Raw genomic sequence first — 25,467 nt, 5'->3', positions numbered from 1 at the left:
TGAAGAATCGTAGAAAGACAAAATAGGTGTAAAATGCAGTTTAAATCATTATTTGCCTCTACTGTCTTTATTTCTTAATTTGTGTTTAAAGATACTTTTCACTTCTGTGTCTTTTGTACAATCTAACTTACAATACAACTATGACATGGATAGTTGTTTCTCTCCATGAACGTCCTTATCTCGCATACACTGGCCTGTGTTCAAACATTCAGTCGCTGATGATTATACACTCTTTATAATATTATTATGCACGACGTAAGCAAGCATAACATACGCAAACCACATTAAACATATTTAGACATCGATAATCATGTCGAAATTTTAAATCAAATATCGGCCTTTCATCAATCCTCTCTACTCCTTGTCACCCAATCAGCAATTAATATATCCAGTATTATAGCGACTAATTGTTTCAGACTATGGGAGATCCACTTGATAATGAACCCAATATTCCTCTACTAAACAAGAAAACCGGTGAAAAAGTGAACGAAGAGACAGCATCAAACGACAGTTTACATAATGATACAGTGCCAAATATCCCCTGGTTACACAAACGTCGGTCGTCCGCCCAGGGTAATCATATTTCAGACAGAGGCTCGGCTTCTTTGTACCAAGTCTCTAAGAGTCAGACTGAAAGTATCTCGACATTTCCAAGTAACACAGATCTAGAACAGCCACTAACAGAGAGCAACGTTCCGATTCACCAGCCCTCTATATCTACACAACACAGGCGAGAGGCGAACATATCATGTTCAAACCCTTCTACTCAGGAAAGTGCTAAAAAAGTCACTTCAGGAAGAGATTTTTCTAAACAAGGCGCAAGACCCAAAGAGGATTTTGCACATGTGTTAGACTTGAGCGTTACTGAGTTAAATTCCAGTTCAAATGGCAAGTTTGAGTTTGATGGTGTTGGATTCGTAAATTCAGATTCTAGCTTGTTACAAGGCATTCCTAACATCAATGGTCCAACGTCGTCTAGAGACCTTATATCTGATGCATCCGGCACAAACGTCACAGACCAGTCATCATCTCTAGTATGTATTACTGAAGTGGAGCTTGGCCCACTACTCCAACGTGTGAGTCTTTATTTAAATGCAAAGAGTAAATTAATGGTTTTAGTTCTATCACAGAATGTAACATTAATTTAGCACATACAAAGGCTAATATAAGGAATACAAAACTAGCATTTAACTTTATTTTAGCAACCTCTTTACGTAACAAAATGACTCGCTGCAGTGGTGTCTTTTTCTTCATAAAATGCAATGCTGGTGTTTTTTGTTATTACAATTATGTAATACTAGTTTTACGATATATCGTATTGGGCTTACTTTTATGGTATGATATGTGAAACTAGATGCTTCATGCCCTTAATTCTTTTCCCAGTTTCAGGATGTTCTCAAGGAGTCCAGCGCCTTGCAGAAACAGAATGAGACTTTCCTACACCGCATTAGACATGACGATAGGTAATTACATACGATACTTATAATAATGTCAAACATCATTTGAACCTGTTCATTAGCGTATATTTTTGAGACGTCGTCATGATTGTAAAAGGCGAAAGATTGTAATAGAATTAAAATATTCAAACATGACTTTTCTGATTAATAGATAAGCTGTTATTCATTCTCTCTGCTACTTATCAAAATAATTGAGATTTGTTTCAATAAAAATGTATTAAAAATTATTATTTGTGTGAGGCAAGACAATAATCAATGTAAAGTATTAAGAATTTACAATCTGTTGTATGATTGTGACTTGAAGCTGGTTTGCCAGATCATTACACATAATGATTACCAACATATGTTGTAGCGCAAGCTGCGAAGCCCTTCAGCAAAGGATTACTGGTAGGTTTTCATATTTTGATAAAGCGGTTTTTTATGTTTAGTTTACAGAAACAACAAAAGGCAAATGATTCTCTTTTCTTAATGAGTTATAAGTTAAACAAGGTAAAAATACGATGAGTTGTTAACTATGATATAATCCATTATTTTTATAAGGTGATATTAACAGGAAGAAATTAAGTTTTTGAATGGTGAATTCAGTATGTAAGACAGAAGCAGATTTCTTAATTTGTAAATTTCATCTTAGAAGTTCATTGCTGAAAGTGACTTACCAGTTTCAATTTCAAAGATGAATTGCAAAACGCAGTAACTGTTAAATGAAATGTTTAAGCTTTGTACAACATATTTCAACCCAACGGAATATTCAGTAATATTAAAAGGTATGTATAAAATGTCCGTGTATTACAGCTATATTAAAAGATTGAAATTGTCCAATTGTCCAATATACCAGCAATTTCTATTTTATTTGTTTTTTTTCCTACCGTTACCAAAATAATTCATGCAGTGAACAGACCAGGGAAACATTAGTTGTAACAGAAGCGTACTAACTTGTATGGTGTTATTTGTTTAGAAACCAGTTGTAATTTCACACGTTTGGAAGACCGGATTACAGACGGCGATAATGAAATGGAACTATTGGAGGAAAAGCTTACTGATGCCCTTAACAAACTAAACGAACTTTGTAAGTCATTTGAAACGAAGTCCTTACAGGGGAATGTAATGAACGGAAATAGAAATAAACGCCATCGTCATCAGACCAGAGCGACGAATGAAGCAGATCGACACGGTTTGACCAATGAAGTGGATCAACAGGAAATGAATAGAGTAGAAAACGAACATAGTGAAGGTAACCTACAGCTTAAGGGACAGATACAAAGGAGCGAAAGCCACGACCAAAGGACACATAACATGGACTCAAATCTACATATTAGCTCCAGAGATAAAGGAGATAGATTTACTACAGAGTCAAATACATCCACGAATATCAACGGAGAACGCAGAGACACGAGCTCTCCACATCAATCTGGATCAGGCTGTGTTCTCGAAGACAGAATTGAAGTAGATCCACTTGCAGAAGTAGACACAACGAAACACCAAACTGTCTTTTCTTCATCCCAAACAATCAAGAGCAATGGTACAGACGGAGTACCACGGAACAATGCCACGAGTTCTGATCTAAGTACCGATGTGCTCTTAGAAACAAAAGAGCGCGTTCTTGGAGAGAATGGACTCGGTGTTGATCACGTGAATCAACAATTAAGGTCAAAAAGAAAGCGAGGATTAAGTGTGAAAAGGAGTTCACCATCGTTAAAATTGGACCAACACGTAAGTGGTGAGGAAACATCATCACGGCCTAGATCCAGACGGAGGAAGATGAAATGCTCCGATCTCGGCTTCAGATATCGGAAGACGAGCCCCAGAAATGATAACAGATTAAAGGTTATACGTAATGAAGTCGTTTTACGTGGTGGCCCAGCATGTTATTTGATGGATAGCAACATTAGATTGAGTATTCCAAGTAGTCCTAGAAAGGAGGCTTCGACCACTACCAGCCTTGGAGGAGCGACTTTCGAATCCTTTGGGTAAGATTTTCCATCTTGCTGAAAACATGCTGGTTTACATATTTGCTGTAAAGATATTCACAAAGACGAACTAGTGACATAAGATTCTGTATATTTGTGTATATATAATGTTTTCTGGATTTTTGGGGTACTTCTTACTCCGTCTGTAATTAGAGTACGTTTTCATAAGCCACTCTTAGTCCATTCATTTTCCTTGAAATATTAATAACCACAAACTAATTGCAGCAGTTATTTTTTGGTTTTTGGAAAGGGATTATCAGTATTATAAAGGAAATTGTCGTTTGAAATCTAACTTTAAAAAACACATTCTATAGGAATGAGAAAGTAAGGAAAAATCACATATCGTGCCTCTTTTTTTAGTGTAATATATTACTGTACTACGACCAGCTGAAGCTTAGCAAATATCAAAATGTTAGAGCAGATGTGCTGTATTGAAAAACATCTTGAAACATCAAGGTAACGTAAAGACTATTTGAAGCTGACAATATTTGCATTTTATATCCCCCTTGAAACTGTTGTTGGGGTTGGATAAGGGTGGGAGTAGGGAAGGCGGTGGGGGGAGGGGGTTTAAATTGGGTTCCGCGCGTTTACCCGCGCATGTATGGACATTTTCTGGAGCACCTTTTGCTAGGAAGAAATTCTCCATTTAGCAAATTTACATGTTTCAACTTTTCTGGACTAGAGCTCTGATTCCGCACAAGATAACTACTCAAATTTTTCACAATTATCAACCAAGTACTCGAGTAGTTCATTTTTTATGGAGAAGTTCTTCATTCAAATGCCTTTTCCGTTACCATGGAAACGGCATATTAGCACAACTTCAAAACCATTCAGGATAACAACCGGAAACTATGAAGCGTTCTGGTAGTGCCTCTTGCTACGGATAATTAAACAAAATTTTGTTTTTGCTTCCATGGAATCAGGAAATACTACAGATTTTATCGTTTTGGGAGTCAAGTGTCAATAGCGTTCAATAAAACTACCTGAAACTTTGTCCACTTATCCTATCACTCTAGCGGTGCCTTTTGCGTTGAGTTCTCATTTAAAGTAAGCTTTTTCTGCCTCATCGACGACACCATGAAAATCCCAAGAAAGTAATGTCACCTTCTCAAATAAAAAAGAAAGATATATAACAACAAGCAAATTAACGAGCATCTAACACAAGCATCAGTTCACACAAAGAAAAAATATTTCTCAATGAGATTACTATGATGACCGTAAAACTGCATCTTTTGAAACTTTTACGAGGCTGTCGGTCAGTTGTCGAATTCTTGCTCGAAAATCGTGATAATGGGAACAGAATATCGAATCAATTGTTATATGTAACATTATAGGTTGGGGATGCAGGTAAGTTGTTATCCAGAAAAGGAAAATTCACAATCAGGAAAATGAAATCATTGCGCTTGTCATACAGCTTGGTGGAAAGTTGTCCACATGGTTTCGTTGTAGGAAAAACATCGAGATAAGCAGCTGATGTAGTAGAGTCTGTCGGGTCCTTGATTTTTAATTCTGGTGGGTATATACGATTAACGTGATCAATAAATTTCTTGATATTAAAAGACATCAATATATCTAACAGTAAAATGAAACGACTTTTTGACAGGTTTTGATAAGCTCTTCGATAAATTCAGCCTCTTATAAAAACCAAAACAAGTCAACAAACAGAGGGGCGCAGTTAGTTGTCATATGTATGGAATGCCAATAGTCTGTTTGGTGCACTGTCTTGTTGTATTTGGCTGTTGGAGGAGTTCTGGTATGGGTGTATTCTATGGTCCGTCAAAAAATAGAATGACTTGATGGCATTTTTTTCCATTTTTATATGTAACCATCATATGTATTTAACCCATGATGAATTATATAACAAAAATTATTGATTATATTATAATTTTATTTGCAAATGATGCCAAAGCATACTCAAAAACATCAATTAAAATGATGATCTACAACAATTTATCAATGGTGGGATGGAGTTTATGTTTATGTGTTTTTCCTTTAAAATGTCACTCTTTACGTTAACTTGTATCGAATTTAAATGTAGAAAATACTGATTCTTAATCTCAGTTATAATGTGATTTCATATCTAACTTCATAAAACATTACATGTTATCAAATATTGATACATGATCAATGGTACATAAACATTCACTTACTACATATGATACAGAAATTAGTCGCACCATACCTCCGAGTTTATCGGGTATTATTCACCGAATTTGGTCAATTGGTATTATTATAAGTCCAAATTGAATAGAAAATAAACCTATTTCTGCAAGCTGTTATACGAAAAAAGACAGTCCAATGCTTACCATTCTTTTGTATCCATTTGTATATGTGCAGGAAATGTTGAAATAATGAATTTACAAATGCGTCCAAGTTTTAATGGCGAAAACTCATTTCATGCAATATTGTTTCAGCGCTAAAAACAATTCTGATCAACAGAAAACGTGATATTTTAAACAGGTTTCGTCCTAAAGAAGATGTAGACAGTAAAGCAATCATATAAGGAATGTTTTTATGATATAAAGTTAAACCTTCATTATTGATACCCCTATTGTATACTGTTGAAGGAAAGAGACGTTTTTATTAAATTTTTTTTTATGAACATGACGTCATTCATTATAAGCAGATATCTTAACCAAGATAGCATTTCTGCTGAAGATAACTTTCATGGAAAATAATGTAACGCACTTTTCAGCATTACCTGATGATATTTCTTAAATCTTACATACATAAACTTAATTATTGTAAAATTTGGACAGCGCGTAATCAGCCTCACAGATTAACTTAAAACAGTCGTAAATCCTATTATGTGAAAGTAAAATCCTCGTTTTTTAAATATACGTATGGTATTTCATTTGTATCTATATTGATGTTAAATGATTTACTACTTTGTCTTACAAATTCAACAAAAGCTAGAATGGTAGGCGTTTCAATGTTTTAAAGTAATACTAGTGATTTCGTATTTTTCATTGCAGTATTTCTATTGAATTTTGAAGCTTACCTGTATTGAATATCGATTTGCAGTACAATTAATTTCTCCTGTTCAATGTTACACAAGATATTGGAATTAAACTTCAAAGTTGGTCCAGTGAAAATGCTGAAGGTTGATTTTGGGAGACGAGACTTTTTCCTGTTACAATATATATACCAATCTTTATGAAAAAAATAAATAAAACGAAAACAAAATCTGTTGCAATTAGTTTGATGTTAAACTATAAAATGACTGGACTATATGGTTGCTATATTGTCAAATCGTTTAAGTATGCCTGACTCAAAAACTCAATTTAATTTCATGTAATCAAACATCTTTTTTCTTTCAGAAATACAGTTGATGTATCGAGCGCTTATGACGCGTTTAAGATGCATGCAGATATGTCAGCAATGGGATGTAAGTTTGTTGCAGGGTAATTTGTATACGAGATGGTAATTAAACAGAACTAATTTTGTGATGACTCCACGTACTACATTTGGGGTAAATGGACTTCAGTTAACTCAGAATGAATTAAGGAATTATCAATGAAAGGTTTTCTTCGTCAAAAAGCGTACTATGTGTTTCTCAATTCTACAGGTATCTAAATACTTTGTTTTGTTTTGTAATATGGCGTCCTTTGTATAATATAGTGTCCTTTGTATAATATAGTGTCCTGTGTCCTTGGTATAATATAGTGTCCTTTGTATGATATAGTGTCCTTTGTAGTGCATGATCGAAGATGTTTCCACTATATCATAATGAGAAATAGCATTAAAATACCCTTTCATATTTCGGGTCGTAGGATGGGATTTTTCGAGGTCGCAAAATGTGGCAAAACCTTCAGCAAAGCCTCAGGCTTTACATCATTTTGTTACCCCTCTTGGGTGAGATATCAATACCCTACACCCCTACATATCAAAGGAGTCTTAAAGAATTGCATTAACGATTGAGTTTAACAGACATTTTCTAACCGAAATGGTAGGAAAACCTAGTTTTCACAAGGGCTATACACTCACCTTACGGGATGTGAACTCTACCTGATTCCATGACTGTTACAAGGGCTATACACTTCCCTTACGGATGTGAACTCTACCTGTTTGCATGTCTTTTACAAGGGCTATACACTTCCCTTACGGATGTGAACTCTACCCGTTTCCATGACTGTTACAAGGGCTATACACTTCCCTTACGGATGTGAACTCTACCCGTTTCCATGACATTTACAAGGGCTATACACTTCCCTTACGGATGTGAACTCTACCTGTTTGCATGTCTTTTACAAGGGCTATACACTTCCCTTACGAATGTTAACTCTACCCGTTTCCATGACTGTTACAAGGGCTATACACTTCCCTTACGGATGTGAACTCTACCCGTTTCCATGACATTTACAAGGGCTATACACTCCCCTTACGGATGTGAACTCTACCTGTTTGCATGTCTTTTACAAGGGCTATACACTTCCCTTATGGATGTGAACTCTACCTGTTTCCATGACATTTACAAGGGCTATACACTTCCCTTACGGATGTGAACTCTACCTGTTTGCATGTCTTTTACAAGGGCTATACACTTCCCTTATGGATGTGAACTCTACCTGTTTCCATGGCTTTTACAAGGGCTATACACTTCCCTTATGGATGTGAACTCTTCCTGATTCCATGACTGTTACAAGGGCTATACACTCCCCTTACGGATGTGAACTCTACCTGTTTGCATGTCTTTTACAAGGGCTATATACTTCCCTTACGGATGTGAACTCTACCTGTTTCCATGACATTTACAAGGGCTATACACTTCCCTTACGTTTTACAAGGGCTATACACTTCCCTTACGGATGTGAACTCTACCTGTTTCCATGGATTTTACAAGGGCTATACACTTCCCTTACGGATGTGAACTCTACCTGTTTGCATGTCTTTTACAAGGGCTATACACTTCCCTTACGGATGTGAACTCTACCTGTTTGCATGTCTTTTACAAGGGCTATACACTTCCCTTATGGATGTGAACTCTACCTGTTTGCATGTCTTTTACAAGGGCTATACACTTCCCTTACGGATGTGAACTCTACCTGTTTGCATGTCTTTTACAAGGGCTATACACTTCCCTTACGGATGTGAACTCTACCTGTTTCCATGACTTTTACAAGGGCTATACACTTCCCTTACGGATGTGAACTCTACCCGTTTCCATGACATTTACAAGGGCTATACACTTCCCTTACGGATGTGAACTCTACCTGTTTGCATGTCTTTTACAAGGGCTATATACTTCCCTTACGGATGTGAACTCTACCTGTTTCCATGGCTTTTACAAGGGCTATACACTTCCCTTACGGATGTGAACTCTACCTGTTTGCATGTCTTTTACAAGGGCTATACACTTCCCTTATGGATGTGAACTCTTCCTGATTCCATGACTGTTACAAGGGCTATACACTCCCCTTACGGATGTGAACTCTACCTGTTTGCATGTCTTTTACAAGGGCTATATACTTCCCTTACGGATGTGAACTCTACCTGTTTCCATGACATTTACAAGGGCTATACACTTCCCTTACGGATGTGAACTCTACCTGTTTCCATGGCTTTTACAAGGGCTATACACTTCCCTTACGGATGTGAACTCTACCTGTTTGCATGTCTTTTACAAGGGCTATACACTCCCTTACGTTTTACAAGGGCTATACACTTCCCTTACGGATGTGAACTCTACCTGTTTGCATGTCTTTTACAAGGGCTATACACTTCCCTACCGGATGTGAACTCTACCTGTTTGCATGTTTTTTACAAGGGCTATACACTTCCCTTACGGATGTGAACTCTACCTGTTTGCATGTCTTTTACAAGGGCTATACACTTCCCTTACGGATGTGAACTCTACCTGTTTCCATGGCTTTTACAAGGGCTATACACTTCCCTTACGGATGTGAACTCTACCTGTTTGCATGTCTTTTACAAGGGCTATACACTTCCCTTACGGATGTGAACTCTACCTGTTTCCATGTCTTTTACAAGGGCTATATACTTCCCTTACGGATGTGAACTCTACCTGTTTGCATGTCTTTTACAAGGGCTATATACTTCCCTTATGGATGTGAACTCTACCTGTTTCCATGGCTTTTACAAGGGCTATACACTTCCCTTATGGATGTGAACTCTACCTGTTTGCATGTCTTTTACAAGGGCTATATACTTCCCTTACTTCCCTTCCCTTACGGATGTGAACTCTACCTGTTTCCATGGCTTTTACAAGGGCTATACACTTCCCTTATGGATGTGAACTCTACCTGTTTCCATGGCTTTTACAAGGGCTATACACTTCCCTTAAGGATGTGAACTCTACCTGTTTGCATGTCTTTTACAAGGGCTATGCACTTCCCTTATGGATGTGAACTCTACCTGTTTCCATGGCTTTTACAAGGGCTATATACTTCCCTTACGTTTTACAAGGGCTATACACTTCCCTTACGGATGTGAACTCTACCTGTTTCCATGGCTTTTACAAGGGCTATACACTTCCCTTATGGATGTGAACTCTACCTGTTTCCATAATATTTACAAGGGCTATATACTTCGTTCTCAGTTTTTTTCAGAATTAACTACGATATTTGTGAGAACAATGCTAATTCTATTGCCAAAATGTGTTATAGTGTTCATGGACCTACACACAAAGATATCAATGAGTGAGCTATACAGAAATAAATGAAATAAGACCTTAACAGTGACCTTGCATGAGCTCACTAACCACAGTTTTGTACGTTGTGTCATCGCGTTGGATACGGAGTGAGTATACGACACAAAAGCGTGTATTTCGTATCGTATTGATACACAAAATTGATTGCATATTTCGGACTCTTTATTTCAGTGGATCACTTTAGCATAACAGAGGCCGACGCTAAAGCATCTAAGAGATGGGTAGCAAAAGCCAACGAGGAACGCCAAAAGGGTAAATTGGAACTGTCAGTACATATGATACGTGTATATGTTGGTTTCGGTTTCAATTCTTGTCTTGTGTAGTGGTTAGCAACATGTGACCAGTCAGGTACATATTTAACACGTCGATGTGATTTACAGTTGATCCTTGCCAACAATTCCGTATGTTTTTTTTTTTCATTCCTTTTGCACAAGAGACATGGACATGATCTAATGGAATTATTTTTTCTTTGATAGGGACACGTTTAGCTCCCTATCGCGGGAGAGGCCCTGATACAGTCCTTCTTTTGGATACTTCAGAAAGTATGCGTGGTCAACCGTTTTACGAGATGATACGAATTGCCAAACTGATCATAGAAGGTAGTTTGTTGTAGATGTGTTAAGTATGAGACTCAGTGTACTGCGTTTACCATCTGCTTACGTATTTAATATCCATACAATTGATGCATATAATGTATCATAATTATTTACTCGATATTAATACACTAGCTGTTGATGTACAGTAGAATACATGGTGATATGCTGATCTGTAAATATGTGTTTATTTACAATCATTCGTGTTGATATACACTTTGTTTGCTTTGAGTCCGAGATGAACGAAACTGCTGCATGATGAAGTTTCGTTTTTGTTTTGTAAGTAACTCGATGTTTTATAGAAAGATGACGTTTGTGTATTTCGTATAACGTTTTAAGTGAAAAAGTGATCGATTATCTGGCGATTGTACCTTTGATTGATTTTTACTGATATCGATACATTGTCTATACCACAGGTATACAGGCTGTGCACAAGACAATCGGAGTTGAGGAAAATATCGCCATAACTGTAATTGGTCAGGAAACTACTGTTTTCAAGCATTTGACAATGGATTACGTCGATCTGATATCTTCTTTAGGTAAACAAATTTTAAAAATAATAAAAGCTTCATACATTTTACATTGCAATCTGTTAAGTATCTGGTATTACTGCGATAGAAACAGGTACACTATACTGCTGATATTAACCTTATTTCATTGACTTACAGATACCTTACCAGTTGGAGGTCCTAGTCCATTTTCAGCAGGTCTAGTGATGGGTTTAGCAGCTTTATTAGGAAATGGTGAGAAAGAGACACTTTCTTCATTATCAGAACTTTCGATATGTGCCCCTTGAGTCGTAGCCAGTTAAGCTGGTTTTGGAGGACAAGATGGCATCTCGATGGACACCGAGATTTTATCAGACTACCTAGAGAGAACGCCCATATATGTGATATGATTACCTTTTATCGCCTTGTATATAGTATATACTGTAAATGTTCGATGCATTGAAAACATACTGATTTCACTTACAATGGGTGTTTTTTTTTTATCTCTGCTGACGACGCTTTATTTTTAATGGTATCTTCAAAATAAAAAAAAAAAAAATTGTGGATGTCGATCTTTAACAATAAGCAATACTGCAAAGATTATTGCTATTTTTTGTATATTATTTTTGTTTCAGCATCGGGTGTTACAAACGTGAGAAGCGTACCACTATCTTCAAAAGTTATTCTCATCAGTGACGGCCATGCTACACGAGACACTTGCACCACGGAACAGACAGAAGAGGGCTCCCATATAACTTCTCATGTAGGTAACACACGGGTTTATATTGGTTCACAATAAAATTATGCTGGCGATTGGATACTTGCGGAGGTTAGACCACGTGTCGTCTATGTAGACAGAGGGATACTTGTGGGGTTAGATCACGTGTCGTCATTATTGACCAGAGGATACTTGTGGTGTTAGATCACGTGCCGTATTTGTTGACATTGATACTTGTGGGTTAGACTTGAGCTTGTTAATTTTTCCTAGTTACATGTCTAAAATGGTTTCGCGAACTTCGTGATATTCTTTCTGTAGAAGTGAAAGAAAAAAATAGAATTGGCAAAGTTACACTTAATATTAACCTTCACTGTAATATAATAATTCAGAAGCTGAAATATATTTCAGCACAAATACGAAAACAGTACACAAAGGAATATATCTCTTTAGCTTGTAAAAAATCTTCTAACACTATCAAGTTGAAATCTGCTTAACGGACAACAATAATCCAGTTTTTTGGGGGACATAATTCCAATCTGGATACAGTGGTAGTTTTCGTGGTACGGAATGAGGGAATGATTTGAATAACTTTGTATTCTAAAGGAATTTATCAGTTTCTAATCATAGGACATTTTCTTTTCGTTTGAAGATTCGCCTTCTGCTATTGCCAGTTCTGAAGGACTACGCAGAGAGAGGTAACCGCGTGTTTTGTGTACCAGTAGGGGACGCAAAGACGGTAAGAATGATATTTATTTGACTCCATGATCCTATGAAAATAATTGTATATTTTCCAGCTATGTCCAATAGTGAATTATACTTTTATTGAAGAGGAACTCTTTTGATACGTGTGAACGATCTGCATATTTAAGGCAGAATTGATGTGACGGGAAGTTAGTGAAGAGCAGAAGTGTTTAATACAAACTGATATAAATGTATTGATATTTTAGGTATATTTCGAGGACATTTGTAGAATGACAAAGGGAAGGATTTACCCGTCAAGTGATGTCCAAAGGCTTGTGAAGATGACCCAGGCAAAGGTTCAGTACTTTAGAGAGAGAGAGAGATATGATGTCATGTCCTGTAAAATGCTAACGAAGATCCTTTTTTCATACAGTAGTAATCTTTATAGTAAATATTGATGATAAATCAAACTATGCGGGTCTTATTTATTATTTCCATGTTATTGTCAATACGTGGGTGTTGTCTTTTGGAGGGTGGTATCACATATTTAGTATGCAATCACTTACTTTGATTTAATAAAAGCTCAGAGTAAACACCGTTTGGTGCATGGATCGTTTCATTTTTCAGTGTAGATCCATTGTAAGTTTGTCAGCTGTAGAGATGGAATGTTTCATATTTGTCACCTTTCTAATGTTACCAAGGTTTCCGCCATTGAAATGTATGAAGCGCTCAAAGGAAATAGCCGGCAACAGATGATGGATATCCTGACAGACCGTTCAATGGCTCCTTTCTCTGTCCAACAGGACGCAGTAAGTATTCAGCTCCAGTCAGCCCCCAAAGAGTCATATAGCAGTATATATATACATTGCAGATAATCATTCTAGTCACTTGCCTTAATAAGAGAGTTCTTACAGAACAATTTGAAATTTAATGACAAAGAGAGAGAGACAGAGAATTATTTTTACATCATCAGGAGGACATCGTTGATTACGTTGAATATCTGAAGAGCAGGGAAACGTCTACATCAGGGATAGAACTAACAATGTATATTGAACAGGATCCAAATATGCCCCCAATCGGGACACGTGTTCGTCGCGGACCAAGCTGGAAATGGAAAAACCAGGACACGGAGGGGCCCGGAACTGTTATAGGACACCAAGACAATGGTACTTATCGTAGTTGGATGGAAGTCGTCATTGTTTGTCTGGCTGTTTAGTAGACATTGATATCAATAATGTTGGTATAACAATTTATAATTTTATAATCTGATTTATAATAGCTAGATAAAAGACTAGCTTTTGTCAGGCGAACGGTAGATGTAAACAAATAGGTAAATTTTCACAAACGTCAGCCATATGATAAAGACAAGCGAACGGAACATATAAAAAATTGGTAGATTTTGACAAACTTGAGCCATATGTTACAGAATGAGTTCTGTCAAGTCAGCGGTAGGTATTATATACACATTGGAAGATTTTGACAAACGTCGGCCATTGTTGGTTTCACCTCGATATAGATGATTATAAAATAAATTAAAATCGTTCAACATAAAAGATGTTGATAGACACCTTTAATAAAACGGAGAGATTTTTTTGTAGTTTTGAGGAATACATTTATTTGTCATTGCGATTGAATGTCTGTATTTAATGGTCAACGTTCACAAACTTAAAGGAATGATTTGGATTGAGTGGGACAACGGCTTTAAAAACCGGTATCACTACCAGCCCGACTGCTATGACGTCAGAGTAGTTGATGAACCTCGCCAGATCCTAGGAGACCACCTGATTGCTACAGGTTATCTGGTCAAACGAGGTAAGTTATATATATAGCTGTCGGTTATCTGGTCAAAGGAGGTATATTATATATAGCTGTCGGTTATCTGGTCAAACGAGGCATGTTATATATAGCTGTCGGTTATCTGGTCAAAGGAGGCATGTTATATATAGCTGTCGGTTATCTGGTCAAACGAGGTAAGTTATATATATAGCTGTCGGTTATCTGGTCAAAGGAGGTATGTTATATATAGCTGTCGGTTATCTGGTCAAACAAGGTATGTTATATATAGCTGTCGGTTATCTGGTCAAAGGAGACATGTTATATATAGCTGTCGGTTATCTGGTCAAAGGAGGCAAGATATATAAAGCTGTCGGTTATCTGGTCAAAGGAGGTATGTTATATATAGCTGTCGGTTATCTGGTCAAAGGAGGTATGTTATATATAGCTGTCGGTTATCTGGTCAAAGGAGGTATGTTATATATAGCTGTCGGTTATCTGGTCAAACGAGGTATGTTATATATAACTGTCGGTTATCTGGTCAAAGGAGACATGTTATATATAGCTGTCGGTTATCTGGTGAAAGGAGGCAAGTTATATTTAACTACCGTGTATTTCATTAACGGAGATGATAGCTGTTTATCTGTATAAAGCTGTCGGTTATTTCATTATATATAGCTGTGGTATCTGGTTGGAGGTATGTTATATATAGCTGGCAGGTATTTATATATAACTGTCGGTTAGCTAGGCAAAGGTGTGTATATATAGTATAAAGCTGGCAGGTATATTTAACTACCGTGTATTTCATTAACGGAGATGTGATACGTTTTGTATAAAGCTGGCGGGTATTTCATTAATAGATGTGTGAAAGGTTGTGTATAAAGCTGGCGGGTATTTCATTAATGAAGGTGTGATAGGTTGTGTATAAAGCTGGTGGGTATTTCATTAATGAAGGTGTGATAGGTTGTGTATAAAGCTGGTGGGTATTTCATTAATGGAGGTGTGATAGGTTGTGTATAAAGCTGGCGGGTATTTCATTAATGAAGGTGTGATAGGTTGTGTATTTCATTAATGGAGGTGTGATAGGTTGTGTATAAAGCTGGTGGGTATTTCATTAATGAAGGTGTGATAGGTTGTGTATTTCATTAATGGAGGTGTGATAGGTTGTGTATTTCATTAATGGAGGTGTGATAGGTTGTGTATTTCATTAATGGAGGTGTGATAGGTTGTGTATAAAGCTGGCAGGTATTTCATTAATGGAGGTGTGATAGGTTGTGTATAAAGCTGGCAGGTATTTCATTAATGAAGGTGTGATAGGTTGTGTATAAAGCTGGCAGGTATTTCATTAATGGAGGTATGATAGGTTGTGTATAAAGCTGGCGGTTATTTCATTAATGAAGGTGTGATAGGTTGTGTATTTCATTAATGGAGGTGTGATAGGTTGTGTATTTCATTAATGGAGGTGTGATAGGTTGTGTATAAAGCTGGCGGGTATTTCATTAATGGAGGTGTGATAGGTTGTGTATAAAGCTGGCAGGTATTTCATTAATGGAGGTGTGATAGGTTGTGTATAAAGCTGGCGGGTATTTCATTAATGAAGGTGTGATAGGTTGTGTATAAAGCTGGCAGGTATTTCATTAATGGAGGTGTGATAGGTTGTGTATAAAGCTGGCGGTTATTTCATTAATGAAGGTGTGATAGGTTGTGTATAAAGCCGGCAGGTATTTCATTAATGGAGGTGTGATAGGTTGTGTATAAAGCTGGCGGGTATTTCATTAATGGAGGTGTGATAGGTTGTGTATAAAGCTGGCGGTTATTTCATTAATGAAGGTGTGATAGGTTGTGTATTTCATTAATGGAGGTGTGATAGGTTGTGTATAAAGCTGGCAGGTATTTCATTAATGGAGGTGTGATAGGTTGTGTATTTGTGATAGGTTGTGTACATAGGTATTTCATTAATGGAGGTGTGATAGGTTGTGTATAAAGCTGGAAGGTATTTCATTAATGGAGGTGTGATAGGTTGTGTATAAAGCTGGCTGGTATTTCATTAATGGAGGTGTGATAGGTTGTGTATTTCATTAATGGAGGTGTGATAGGTTGTGTATAAAGCTGGCAGGTATTTCATTAATGGAGGTGTGATAGGTTGTGTATTTCATTAATGGAGGTGTGATAGGTTGTGTACATAGCTGGAAGGTATTTCATTAATGGAGGTGTGATAGGTTGTGTATAAAGCTGGCAGGTATTTCATTAATGGAGGTGTGATAGGTTGTGTATAAAGCTGGCAGGTATTTCATTAATGGAGGTATGATAGGTTGTGTATAAAGCTGGCAGGTATTTCATTAATGGAGGTATGATAGGTTGTGTATAAAGCTGGCGGGTATTTCATTAATGGAGGTGTGATAGGTTGTGTATTTCATTAATGGAGGTGTGATAGGTTGTGTATTTCATTAATGGAGGTATGATAGGTTGTGTATAAAGCTGCCTGATATCTCCTCAAATGAGGAATGTACAACTCAATTGTTGTATATGTATATATATATATATATTTTTGTAATTCTTTTATTTTTTTTTTTTTTTTACATTTTACACAATATACAAGAGAAACCACACAAAAACATACACCCACACTCTCACACTTGTGTGCTCTTACTTGAATATGTCTTACACATATACATGCATCATCATCATCATCATCATCATCATCATCATCATCATATAATTATCATCATCATCATCATCATGTAGTATCTACTACTTACTGCACACAAACTCACTCATCAACATTCACACCCACTTACACTCACATAGCAAACTTACATGTACTTAACAAAAAACTCACAAACACACACACACATACAATATCATATCACTTACACTTATCAAAAATATTTTCTCACACACACGTACTCACTCATGAATACATTTATATATAAAAAAAACATTATACATCCTAAACAAAGAGAGAGAGAGAGAGAGAGAGAGAGAGAGAGAGAGAGAGAGAGAGAGAGAGAGAGAGAGAGAGAGAGAGAGAGAGAGAGAGAGTCAGTTTGGTAAAGTCAAGTCCATGGCCATTGGGAACAGACTTGTTAGCATACATACTATAGTTCCAAAATGGGCATCCATTTTTTCCAATTATTCTCAAAATTTGTTTTCATAATAGTGTTTTTGCTGGAAATGTACTTTTGAACATGGAAATTATCCTTAATCTTATTTATAAGAGCATTTAAATTAAGAGATTTTTGTAGACATCTTGACATATAAACATAGTGTTTAATGAGAATTAAAATTTCGTTATCTACAGTGTTAGCATTAGGATGGATAATTCCAAATAAATACGTTTCTTTGTTTATCCAAAAAGGAATCAGAAGAATATCAAGAAGAGACTCAAATCTCTCCAATAGAGTCTGTACCTCTATACACTCCCATAGACAGTGAAGGATTGTTTCTCTTTCCATATTACATAGTGTACATAAAGGGCTAGGTATTAAATTAATATTGAAAAGAAAGGAGGTAGTAACCAGAATGTGATGTATAATCCTTACTTGAAACCACTGTAGCTTAGAACTTTTTGTAATAGTAAACGGAATTATTGATATATTTTTCCACTTCTGATCATCAAAGTCGAACTCATCACTCTATTTTCGAATACCAGTAGGGGTTGGAGCTGGTTTAATAATAGCATTGTAGAAGTCTTTGGCACCTTTTTCACTTTTATAAAAAAAAATCCCATAGAAGTGGTATAAAAGGCTGAAATAGTCCTAATGGATGGAAGTCATGTTTTCTCAAGAAACACTTGACGGCTGTAATCAAGCCAAGATACTGTAAATAGTTGGTATTGATTAAAAATTTATGAAGAAACTCATCAAAGGAGAAAAATGTCAAATGATCAGAATTTTTAATTAGGTCATTGATGGTATATATACCAGCATTAAACCATACTGGATAGAAGACATATCTATTGCCCACTTGAATGTCATTATTGTACCATAAAGGGGTTTTTAAAATTGACTCTGGCATACTTTGCCTCATAGGAAAGGAATTATTCAATCTAACCCAACTTTTAAAAACATCTTTCCAGAATATATTGCTGCAATTGTTACTACATGACTTAACATATTCCTTTCCGCAATGAAACATTTTTTTACCTCTACAATAGAATTCAATAGAACTTTCCATTTTCCTGATGACTGAGTGATTCTTCTTATCCATCCTAATTTAAGAGAATCCATAAAAGCTCCTACATCTATCATTTTTAGCCCCCCATCTATATGGCGTTGAATTACCACATCCTTTTTAATTCTGTGACATTTACCATTCCAGAGGAATTCGAACAGTAATTTAATTTGGCAAGAACTTTGTCGGGAGGATTAGGAAGAGTTATAAATAAATAATTGAACTGGGAAATTAGAAGTGACTTAATTATGTTAATTCTACCAATAGGACGAAGATTCCGTCTTCGCCACATGTTAATAATTGCTTTCAGTTTAACTATTTTTTGTCAAAATTCATTCTAGGAATCTCACTAAGGTTGACCGAAAATTCAATACCCAAAAAAGTAAACTTATTATTGCCCCAGAGAAGGTTCAATTCTGGAAGGAAAGAGTAATCACTATATTTTTTGCTTCCTGTCCAAATTACATGTGTTTTATTTGTGTTAATATTTAAACCTAACATTTTAGCAAAAAAGGTTAGTTCGATAATTGATTCCTTGAGTGAGTTCTCTGAGCCATCAAGTATAAGACCAGTGTCATCTGCATACTGTATATTAAGAATAGATACATTATCAATTTGTATACCATTTATATTGTTATTTGTCCTGATTTTTGCTGCTAAAATTTCAACACACAAAATAAAAATGTACGGGGAGATAGGGTCACCTTGACGACAACCGCGATGGATGTCAACAGAGGCAGAAATATTACCTCCCTGATTAATTGAGGAGTAAATATTAGTATGAAAATTTTTAATCCATTTCCTTATATCCCGCCCAAAATTGAAATAATCAAGAACTTTATCAATAAAATCCCATGAAACAGAATCAAAAGCTTTCTCAAAATCGACCATAAGGAGCATTCCTGGAATATCTAAATCTTCAGCATACGCCATTACGTCATAAAGAGTACGAATATTTTCACCAATATAGCGCTCAGATAAGAAACCTGTCTGATCTTCATTTATAAGCTTTCCTAGAACTGATTTTGTCCTATGAGAAATTATTCCGGAAGCTATTTTGTAGGAAATGTTTAACAAAGAGATAGGTCTCCAGTTTTTTTAAGAAATGACGTGGTTTATCTCCCTTTGGAATACAGGTTATTATGCCATGTCTCTGAGTTATATAAAGCTGACCTACAGAAAAACTTTAATTTATTGAACGGACAACAAATACTATAAATTTCCAAAAGGTCTTTAAAAATTCAGGGGTGAAACCATCTGATCTAGGACTCTTATTATTGTTCATATCTTTCAAAACTTTACCTGCCTCTTCTATAGTGATCAAACCTTCCAGAATCTTGGACTCTGTGTTACTTAATTTTGGTACTCCACAACCCTGAAGATGATAATTTAAATCGACAGCATCAACTTCTCTAAATCTGTATAAATTTTCATAGAATAATCTAACTTCATTTAAAATATCCCCCTGGTTTGTAATCACGTCATCATTATCTTTTTGTAATTTTGGAATTATTTTAGAAGTGAAATTTAGATTTTCTAAATTCAAGAAATAGGAAGTAGGCTTTTCCCCTTCTTCAATCCATTTTGCTCTTGATCTGATAAAACTTTCCTTTATCCTTCTCAATCGTGAAGATTCTAATTCTTGTTTTCTATTATCTAATTCTTCCTGGTCTGGGTTTAAGCTAGCTTCTAGACTTTCTATCAACTTCTTTAAATATTCCTCTTAACTGTTCTGTTGTCTTTTTTTTTATATGAAGCATAAGATAATATGTATATAATTTACAGGTCATCTGTGGAAAGAGCGCAACATTTCAAAAATACTGATTCATATATTTTCATCTGTCTTTCATTTAGCTATATTTCATAAAAAAAACGTATGCTTGTTGTTAACTCAAACTTCGCCGCTAAAAATGGACATCGTCAGGTATACGAAAACATGTACGTAAAAAATCCTATAACTGTGAAGTTTTAAAATTCTGAAAAAAACGGCGAAATGTACCAGTCCTGTTATCGTTCATATGCTTTTTATTTGTTTTAATGGAATACTCACAGCTGTAGTTGTGTTATTTATAAAGGTACAGACTGGACCTTTGCTGACCAGGATGGTGGTGAAGGCAAAATTGGTGTTGTGTTCCGGGTCAAGGAGAACGGCATTGTTGGGGTACGCTGATAAATCCTCATGCTTCAGTGTTAATGGAAGTCAATCATAATGATAGCTTCTGGGTCTATCACATCTTAGGAAACATCTTCCTGATGTAAAATGTGCTTTGTTATCATGTTGTCAGGATAGCACCAACCTTAACATTGACAAAAAATTTATTTCTTGGTGTTTTTTAGGTGAGGTGGCCCTGCGGTAATACGGGTAGCTACAAATATGGAGCGGAAGGACGATTTGATATAGAAATATGGTATTATCTTCCTTACCCAAAAATAATATTCGTAACAGGTTTGAAATGTTTAGATGTTTACGGGCATGCGCATACACGCAAATACAAGTACCTCGAAGACACACAAACGTGTAATCAAACGAATTAGATGAAGTGCCACATTCTTAAGGATAGATAGTACACTATGACCTAGAACCAATGTCAGTAAACTTTATAACTGCAGCCTCACCCAAACAAATATTTATCAACAACTTTGATTTCTTTTAATTACAGTGATCCGAATACGACGCCACGCCCCCGTATTCAAACCGGCCGGGAAAGTTCTTTTCGCGTTCAAAACAGCGGTAGTCATTTCACAAATGAAAACTTACCGAGGCCTACCCTGAGAAATGATCCACCACGAGAAACGGTCAATACAAATACAGACGTCCCCAACAAGATAGAATCGTGCCTGCCATCCGTGGAGGAAATGAACAAGAAAAACACGTCACTGACTCCAAAGACATCACTCCGATCTGGAGAAAGTGATATCGTTAAATCTAAGGGTAAATTATATGTAAAACAAAAGTATAAGACGATATGACTTATCAGGTCATTCTAATTACGCTGAAAATTTGTTCTTTTTGTTTGCAAAATTAAAGATAATTCAGTGTAAAATAAACGCTGCAAATCCATACAAACCTGCCTTATATTTAGCTTAAACAATGTTCTAATACAATAAATTTAACACGTGCATCAGATACGTATGGGACTGGAAAACAAGCTTAGAGCTGATATTAATTCCTTTCCCAGGTACATATAAAAAAAACACTAAATTTTCGGCGCTGGAAACACCTTTCTTGTATTGAATAAATAATAATGATAAAGTTTAACAATTAACATAGATACATGTTGTTAATCATGGGGCCTTAAATTGTTTATCTAGATACAAATTTTCTTATATTGCTAAGTATATAAGTACATATGATACCACACATTAATTTACATATAACGTTGTGAAGAATGTGATAGAGTGTCTTCATTTAGGTGTGATGTTAAAAATCTCGTTAAATTCAGGAAGTGTTGTCATTTACACAATGTGTAAGGTTTGGCCGATAGTGATGATGATAACATTATGTCTGGTTTCAGTCGATGTAACAACACCACCCGTATCGCCTGACTCACCTACTGCTGACTACCGCGTAAAGTGGCAGTATGTCGACAGTGGAGGTCAGTTCCGTGACTACCCTGGTAACGTCAATGGAAAGATAGAGGCCACATATATCAAACGTCCAGGTGGGACCGTCATCATCAACATGGACGGTGTAGGGTAAGGACATTGGTATATCAAACGTCCAGGTGGGACCGTCATCATCAACATGGACGGTGTAAGGTAAGGACATTGGTATATCAAACGTCCAGGTGGGACCGTCATCATCAACATGGACGGTGGGTAAGGACATTGGTATAGGGTAAGGACATTGGTATATCAAACGTCCAGGTGGGACCGTCATCATCAACATGGACGGTGCAGGGTAAGGACATTGGTATATCAAAAGACCAGGTGGGACCGACATCATCAACATGGACGGTGTAGGGTAAGGACATTGGTATATCAAACGTCCAGGTGGGACCGTCATCATCAACATGGACGGTGTAGGGTAAGGACATTGGTATATCAAACGTCCAGGTGGGACCGTCATCATCAACATGGACGGTGTAAGGTAAGGACATTGGTATATCAAACGTCCAGGTGGGACCGTCATCATCAACATGGACGGTGTAGGGTAAGGACATTGGTATATCAAACGTCCAGGTGGGACCGTCATCATCAACATGGACGGTGCAGGGTAAGGACATTGGTATATCAAACGTCCAGGTGGGACCGTCATCATCAACATGGACGGTGTAGGGTAAGGACAATGGTATATCAAACGTCCAGGTGGGACCGTCATCATCAACATGGACGGTGTAGGGTAAGGACATTGGTATATCACCCCACTGAATAAACAGAGCTAAATCTCATTCTTGCTATCTATGGTTTGTTTTCACTGTTAATTGACATAATATGAAGGCCAGGTGATATTGTTTTCTATCATATTTTGAACAAAAAAAGACTAATCCATTGGTTAAATGTATTTGTAAGAGCTGTATGTGCTAGGTGGGTTTGTGTGTTGAGATTTTATCTCATTTTTTGTGGTCCACTTGAGAAAAATACAATTTGGTCTGTCTAAATTTAAAATTATTGAATGGATGAGTACGTAATCTACAAGAGTGTAGTGTTACAGGTGGATATCAGGACAGAAAGTATTAGGACTACAAATGAAATTGGCCCATATAACACATTCATTATAACCAAGCACTTAGGACATAATAACCCAGTACTGAGGACATAATGACCCAGTACTAAGGGCATAATGACCCAGTACTTAGGACATATTAACCCAGTACTAAGGACATAATAACCCAGTACTGATGACGTAATAACCCAGTACTTAGGACATGTTAACCCAGTACTGAGGACATACTAACCCAGTACTGAGGACGTAATATACCAGTACTTAGGACTTAATAACCCAGTGTTTAGGACATAATAACCCAGTACTGAGGACGTAATAACCCAGTGTTTAGGACATAATGATCAAGTGTTCAGGACATAATGACCCAGAACTCAGGACATAATGACTCAATACTTAGGACATTTATCGGGAAATTCATAATAACAAAGAATTGTGGTACACGACACGTTCATAATAACACAGAACTTATAGATGTTTCGTCCTTCTAGAACTCGTCAGTATTGTTACATGATATTGCTGTTTCGCCCTTCTAGGACTCGACAGTGATGTTACAGCTTACAGCTGTTTCATCCTTCTAGGACTCGTCAGTGATGTTACAGCTTACAGCTGTTTCATCCTTCTAGGACTCGTCAGTGATGTTACAGCTTACAGCTGTTTCATCCTTCTAGGACTCGTCAGTGATGCTTCAGCTTACAGCTGTTTCATCCTTCTAGGACTCGTCAGTGATGTTACATCTTACAGCTGTTTCGTCCCTCTAGGACTCGTCAGTATTGTTACAGCTTACAGCTGTTTCGTCCTTTTAGGACTCGTCAGTATTGTAACATGATAGTGCTGTTTCGTCCTTCTAGGACTCGTCATTGATGCTAAAGCTTACAGCTGTTTAGTCCTTTTAGGACTCATCAGTGATGATAAAGGTATAACATTCGAAGCCTAGAAGGCAACTGAAGAAGGCTGAAATGTCAAAATCTGGATGGGCACACTCACAATTATCCATTACACGAAATATTCAACAGACTTCCGCTTCTTAGAACTCACGCATCAACGAGTGTCCTATTTCATAATTAAGAGAGACTGATATATTTTTGGCAATTGTTAATTGCATCACATTTTCCAAAAATAAGTGAGTACGTTGTACTTAGAACAGCCTTTGCACGAAGACTGTACATTTATGTTTAATCCATTTTGTAGGTATCGGCTCCTTTTCACAAAGATGCAGCAGATTGAAATCAACACAAAAACAGCAGTACATATACGACGGACAGGTAATAGTAGCTATATCTAAGTACAGGGTCTTACTGAGCAACAAACGATTAATGATGATGTAAAACGCTAGTCATTCTGTCCTATGTTACGTTTTACTGGCTACTCGGCATCTGCTGTAATACGAAAAATATTCAATATGTTTTGTAAATCTTAAATAACATTAGTTTCTTATGTTTTGTTATAAGGCGAATTTGAATATTCTATATAATTATTGTTTTTGTTTTTCAGTGCTAACATAAAGTGAAGGTGACGCTGATATCCACCGGGAAAGTAAAACACCTACCATTACAGAAGTAGTTATTGATGCTACTATAAGTTTTAGCATTAAATGTCTTGGAGATGATCTAATGAATAACAGTACTACATTTGTCTTTCATAATTGTTTTCCTATTTTGATAAGTAGTTTTATGTTTTACATTTCACACACGTTTACGGGATAGATTTATACGAAACCATTGTAGGATTTACTTTCGGATTTAAGCGTCACTAGTGGTAGTATTATTCTATTATGATTATAAACCATTGTCCGTCCGGCGTATATTTTTTTCGCTTCAAACAACTTCTCAATAACAGAAAGGTGCTGATTTGGAGCCTGTAACATGCTTGAATGGAGGTCAACCAAGTTTGTTTAAATGAATGACCTTGACCCACTTTCAATGTCACAAAGGCCAAATGCGTTTAAAAACATCCAAACGTCTTCTCCATTTTCGAGGTCAAAGGGGTCAAATATGTTAAAATCTTGGAAGAACTTCTTAATAACCAAAATGCCCAGGGCACTGATATTAAACATGTAGCTTGCTGGGATGAAGGGCTACCAAAATTGTTCAAATGAATGACATTGACCTACCTTCAACATCATACGAGTCAAATGTATTAAAACCTTCTAACAACTTCTTCCTATTAACTGAAATACCCAGGGTAATGATGCTGGACTTGTGGCTTACTGGAAAGGAATGACACTTTGTATGTTCAAAATAATTCCCTCGACCTATATTTTAGGTCACATGAGTCAAAGGGG

The 25,467-nt window shown here is 36.5% G+C and overlaps 1 protein-coding gene across 1 annotated transcript; it reads left to right on the top strand.

Annotated features, from left to right (window-relative positions):
• Positions 1-419: 419 nt before the first annotated feature.
• Positions 420-24,782, top strand: LOC132562033 (uncharacterized). The gene is made up of 21 exons (XM_060226756.1): positions 420-1,076; positions 1,384-1,463; positions 1,810-1,844; positions 2,413-3,424; positions 6,739-6,812; positions 10,266-10,346; positions 10,571-10,693; positions 11,104-11,226; positions 11,356-11,430; positions 11,811-11,938; positions 12,543-12,629; positions 12,841-12,930; positions 13,276-13,383; positions 13,548-13,740; positions 14,246-14,386; positions 20,596-20,681; positions 20,858-20,928; positions 21,181-21,476; positions 22,051-22,216; positions 24,375-24,448; positions 24,678-24,782. Exons 1-21 carry the CDS (start codon positions 420-422, stop codon positions 24,686-24,688), a joined length of 3,711 nt encoding a protein of 1,236 aa, XP_060082739.1. The 3' UTR covers positions 24,689-24,782.
• The last annotated feature ends 685 nt before the right edge of the window (positions 24,783-25,467 follow it).

The sequence above is a fragment of the Ylistrum balloti genome, unplaced genomic scaffold (assembly GCF_031769215.1).
Source record: "Ylistrum balloti isolate Yb309-2 unplaced genomic scaffold, AGI_CSIRO_Ybal_v1 Utg371328, whole genome shotgun sequence".
Lineage (NCBI taxonomy): Eukaryota > Metazoa > Mollusca > Bivalvia > Pectinida > Pectinidae > Ylistrum > Ylistrum balloti.
Note: the sequence above shows the minus strand (reverse complement) of the source record. Positions and strands in the feature narration are given on the sequence as shown.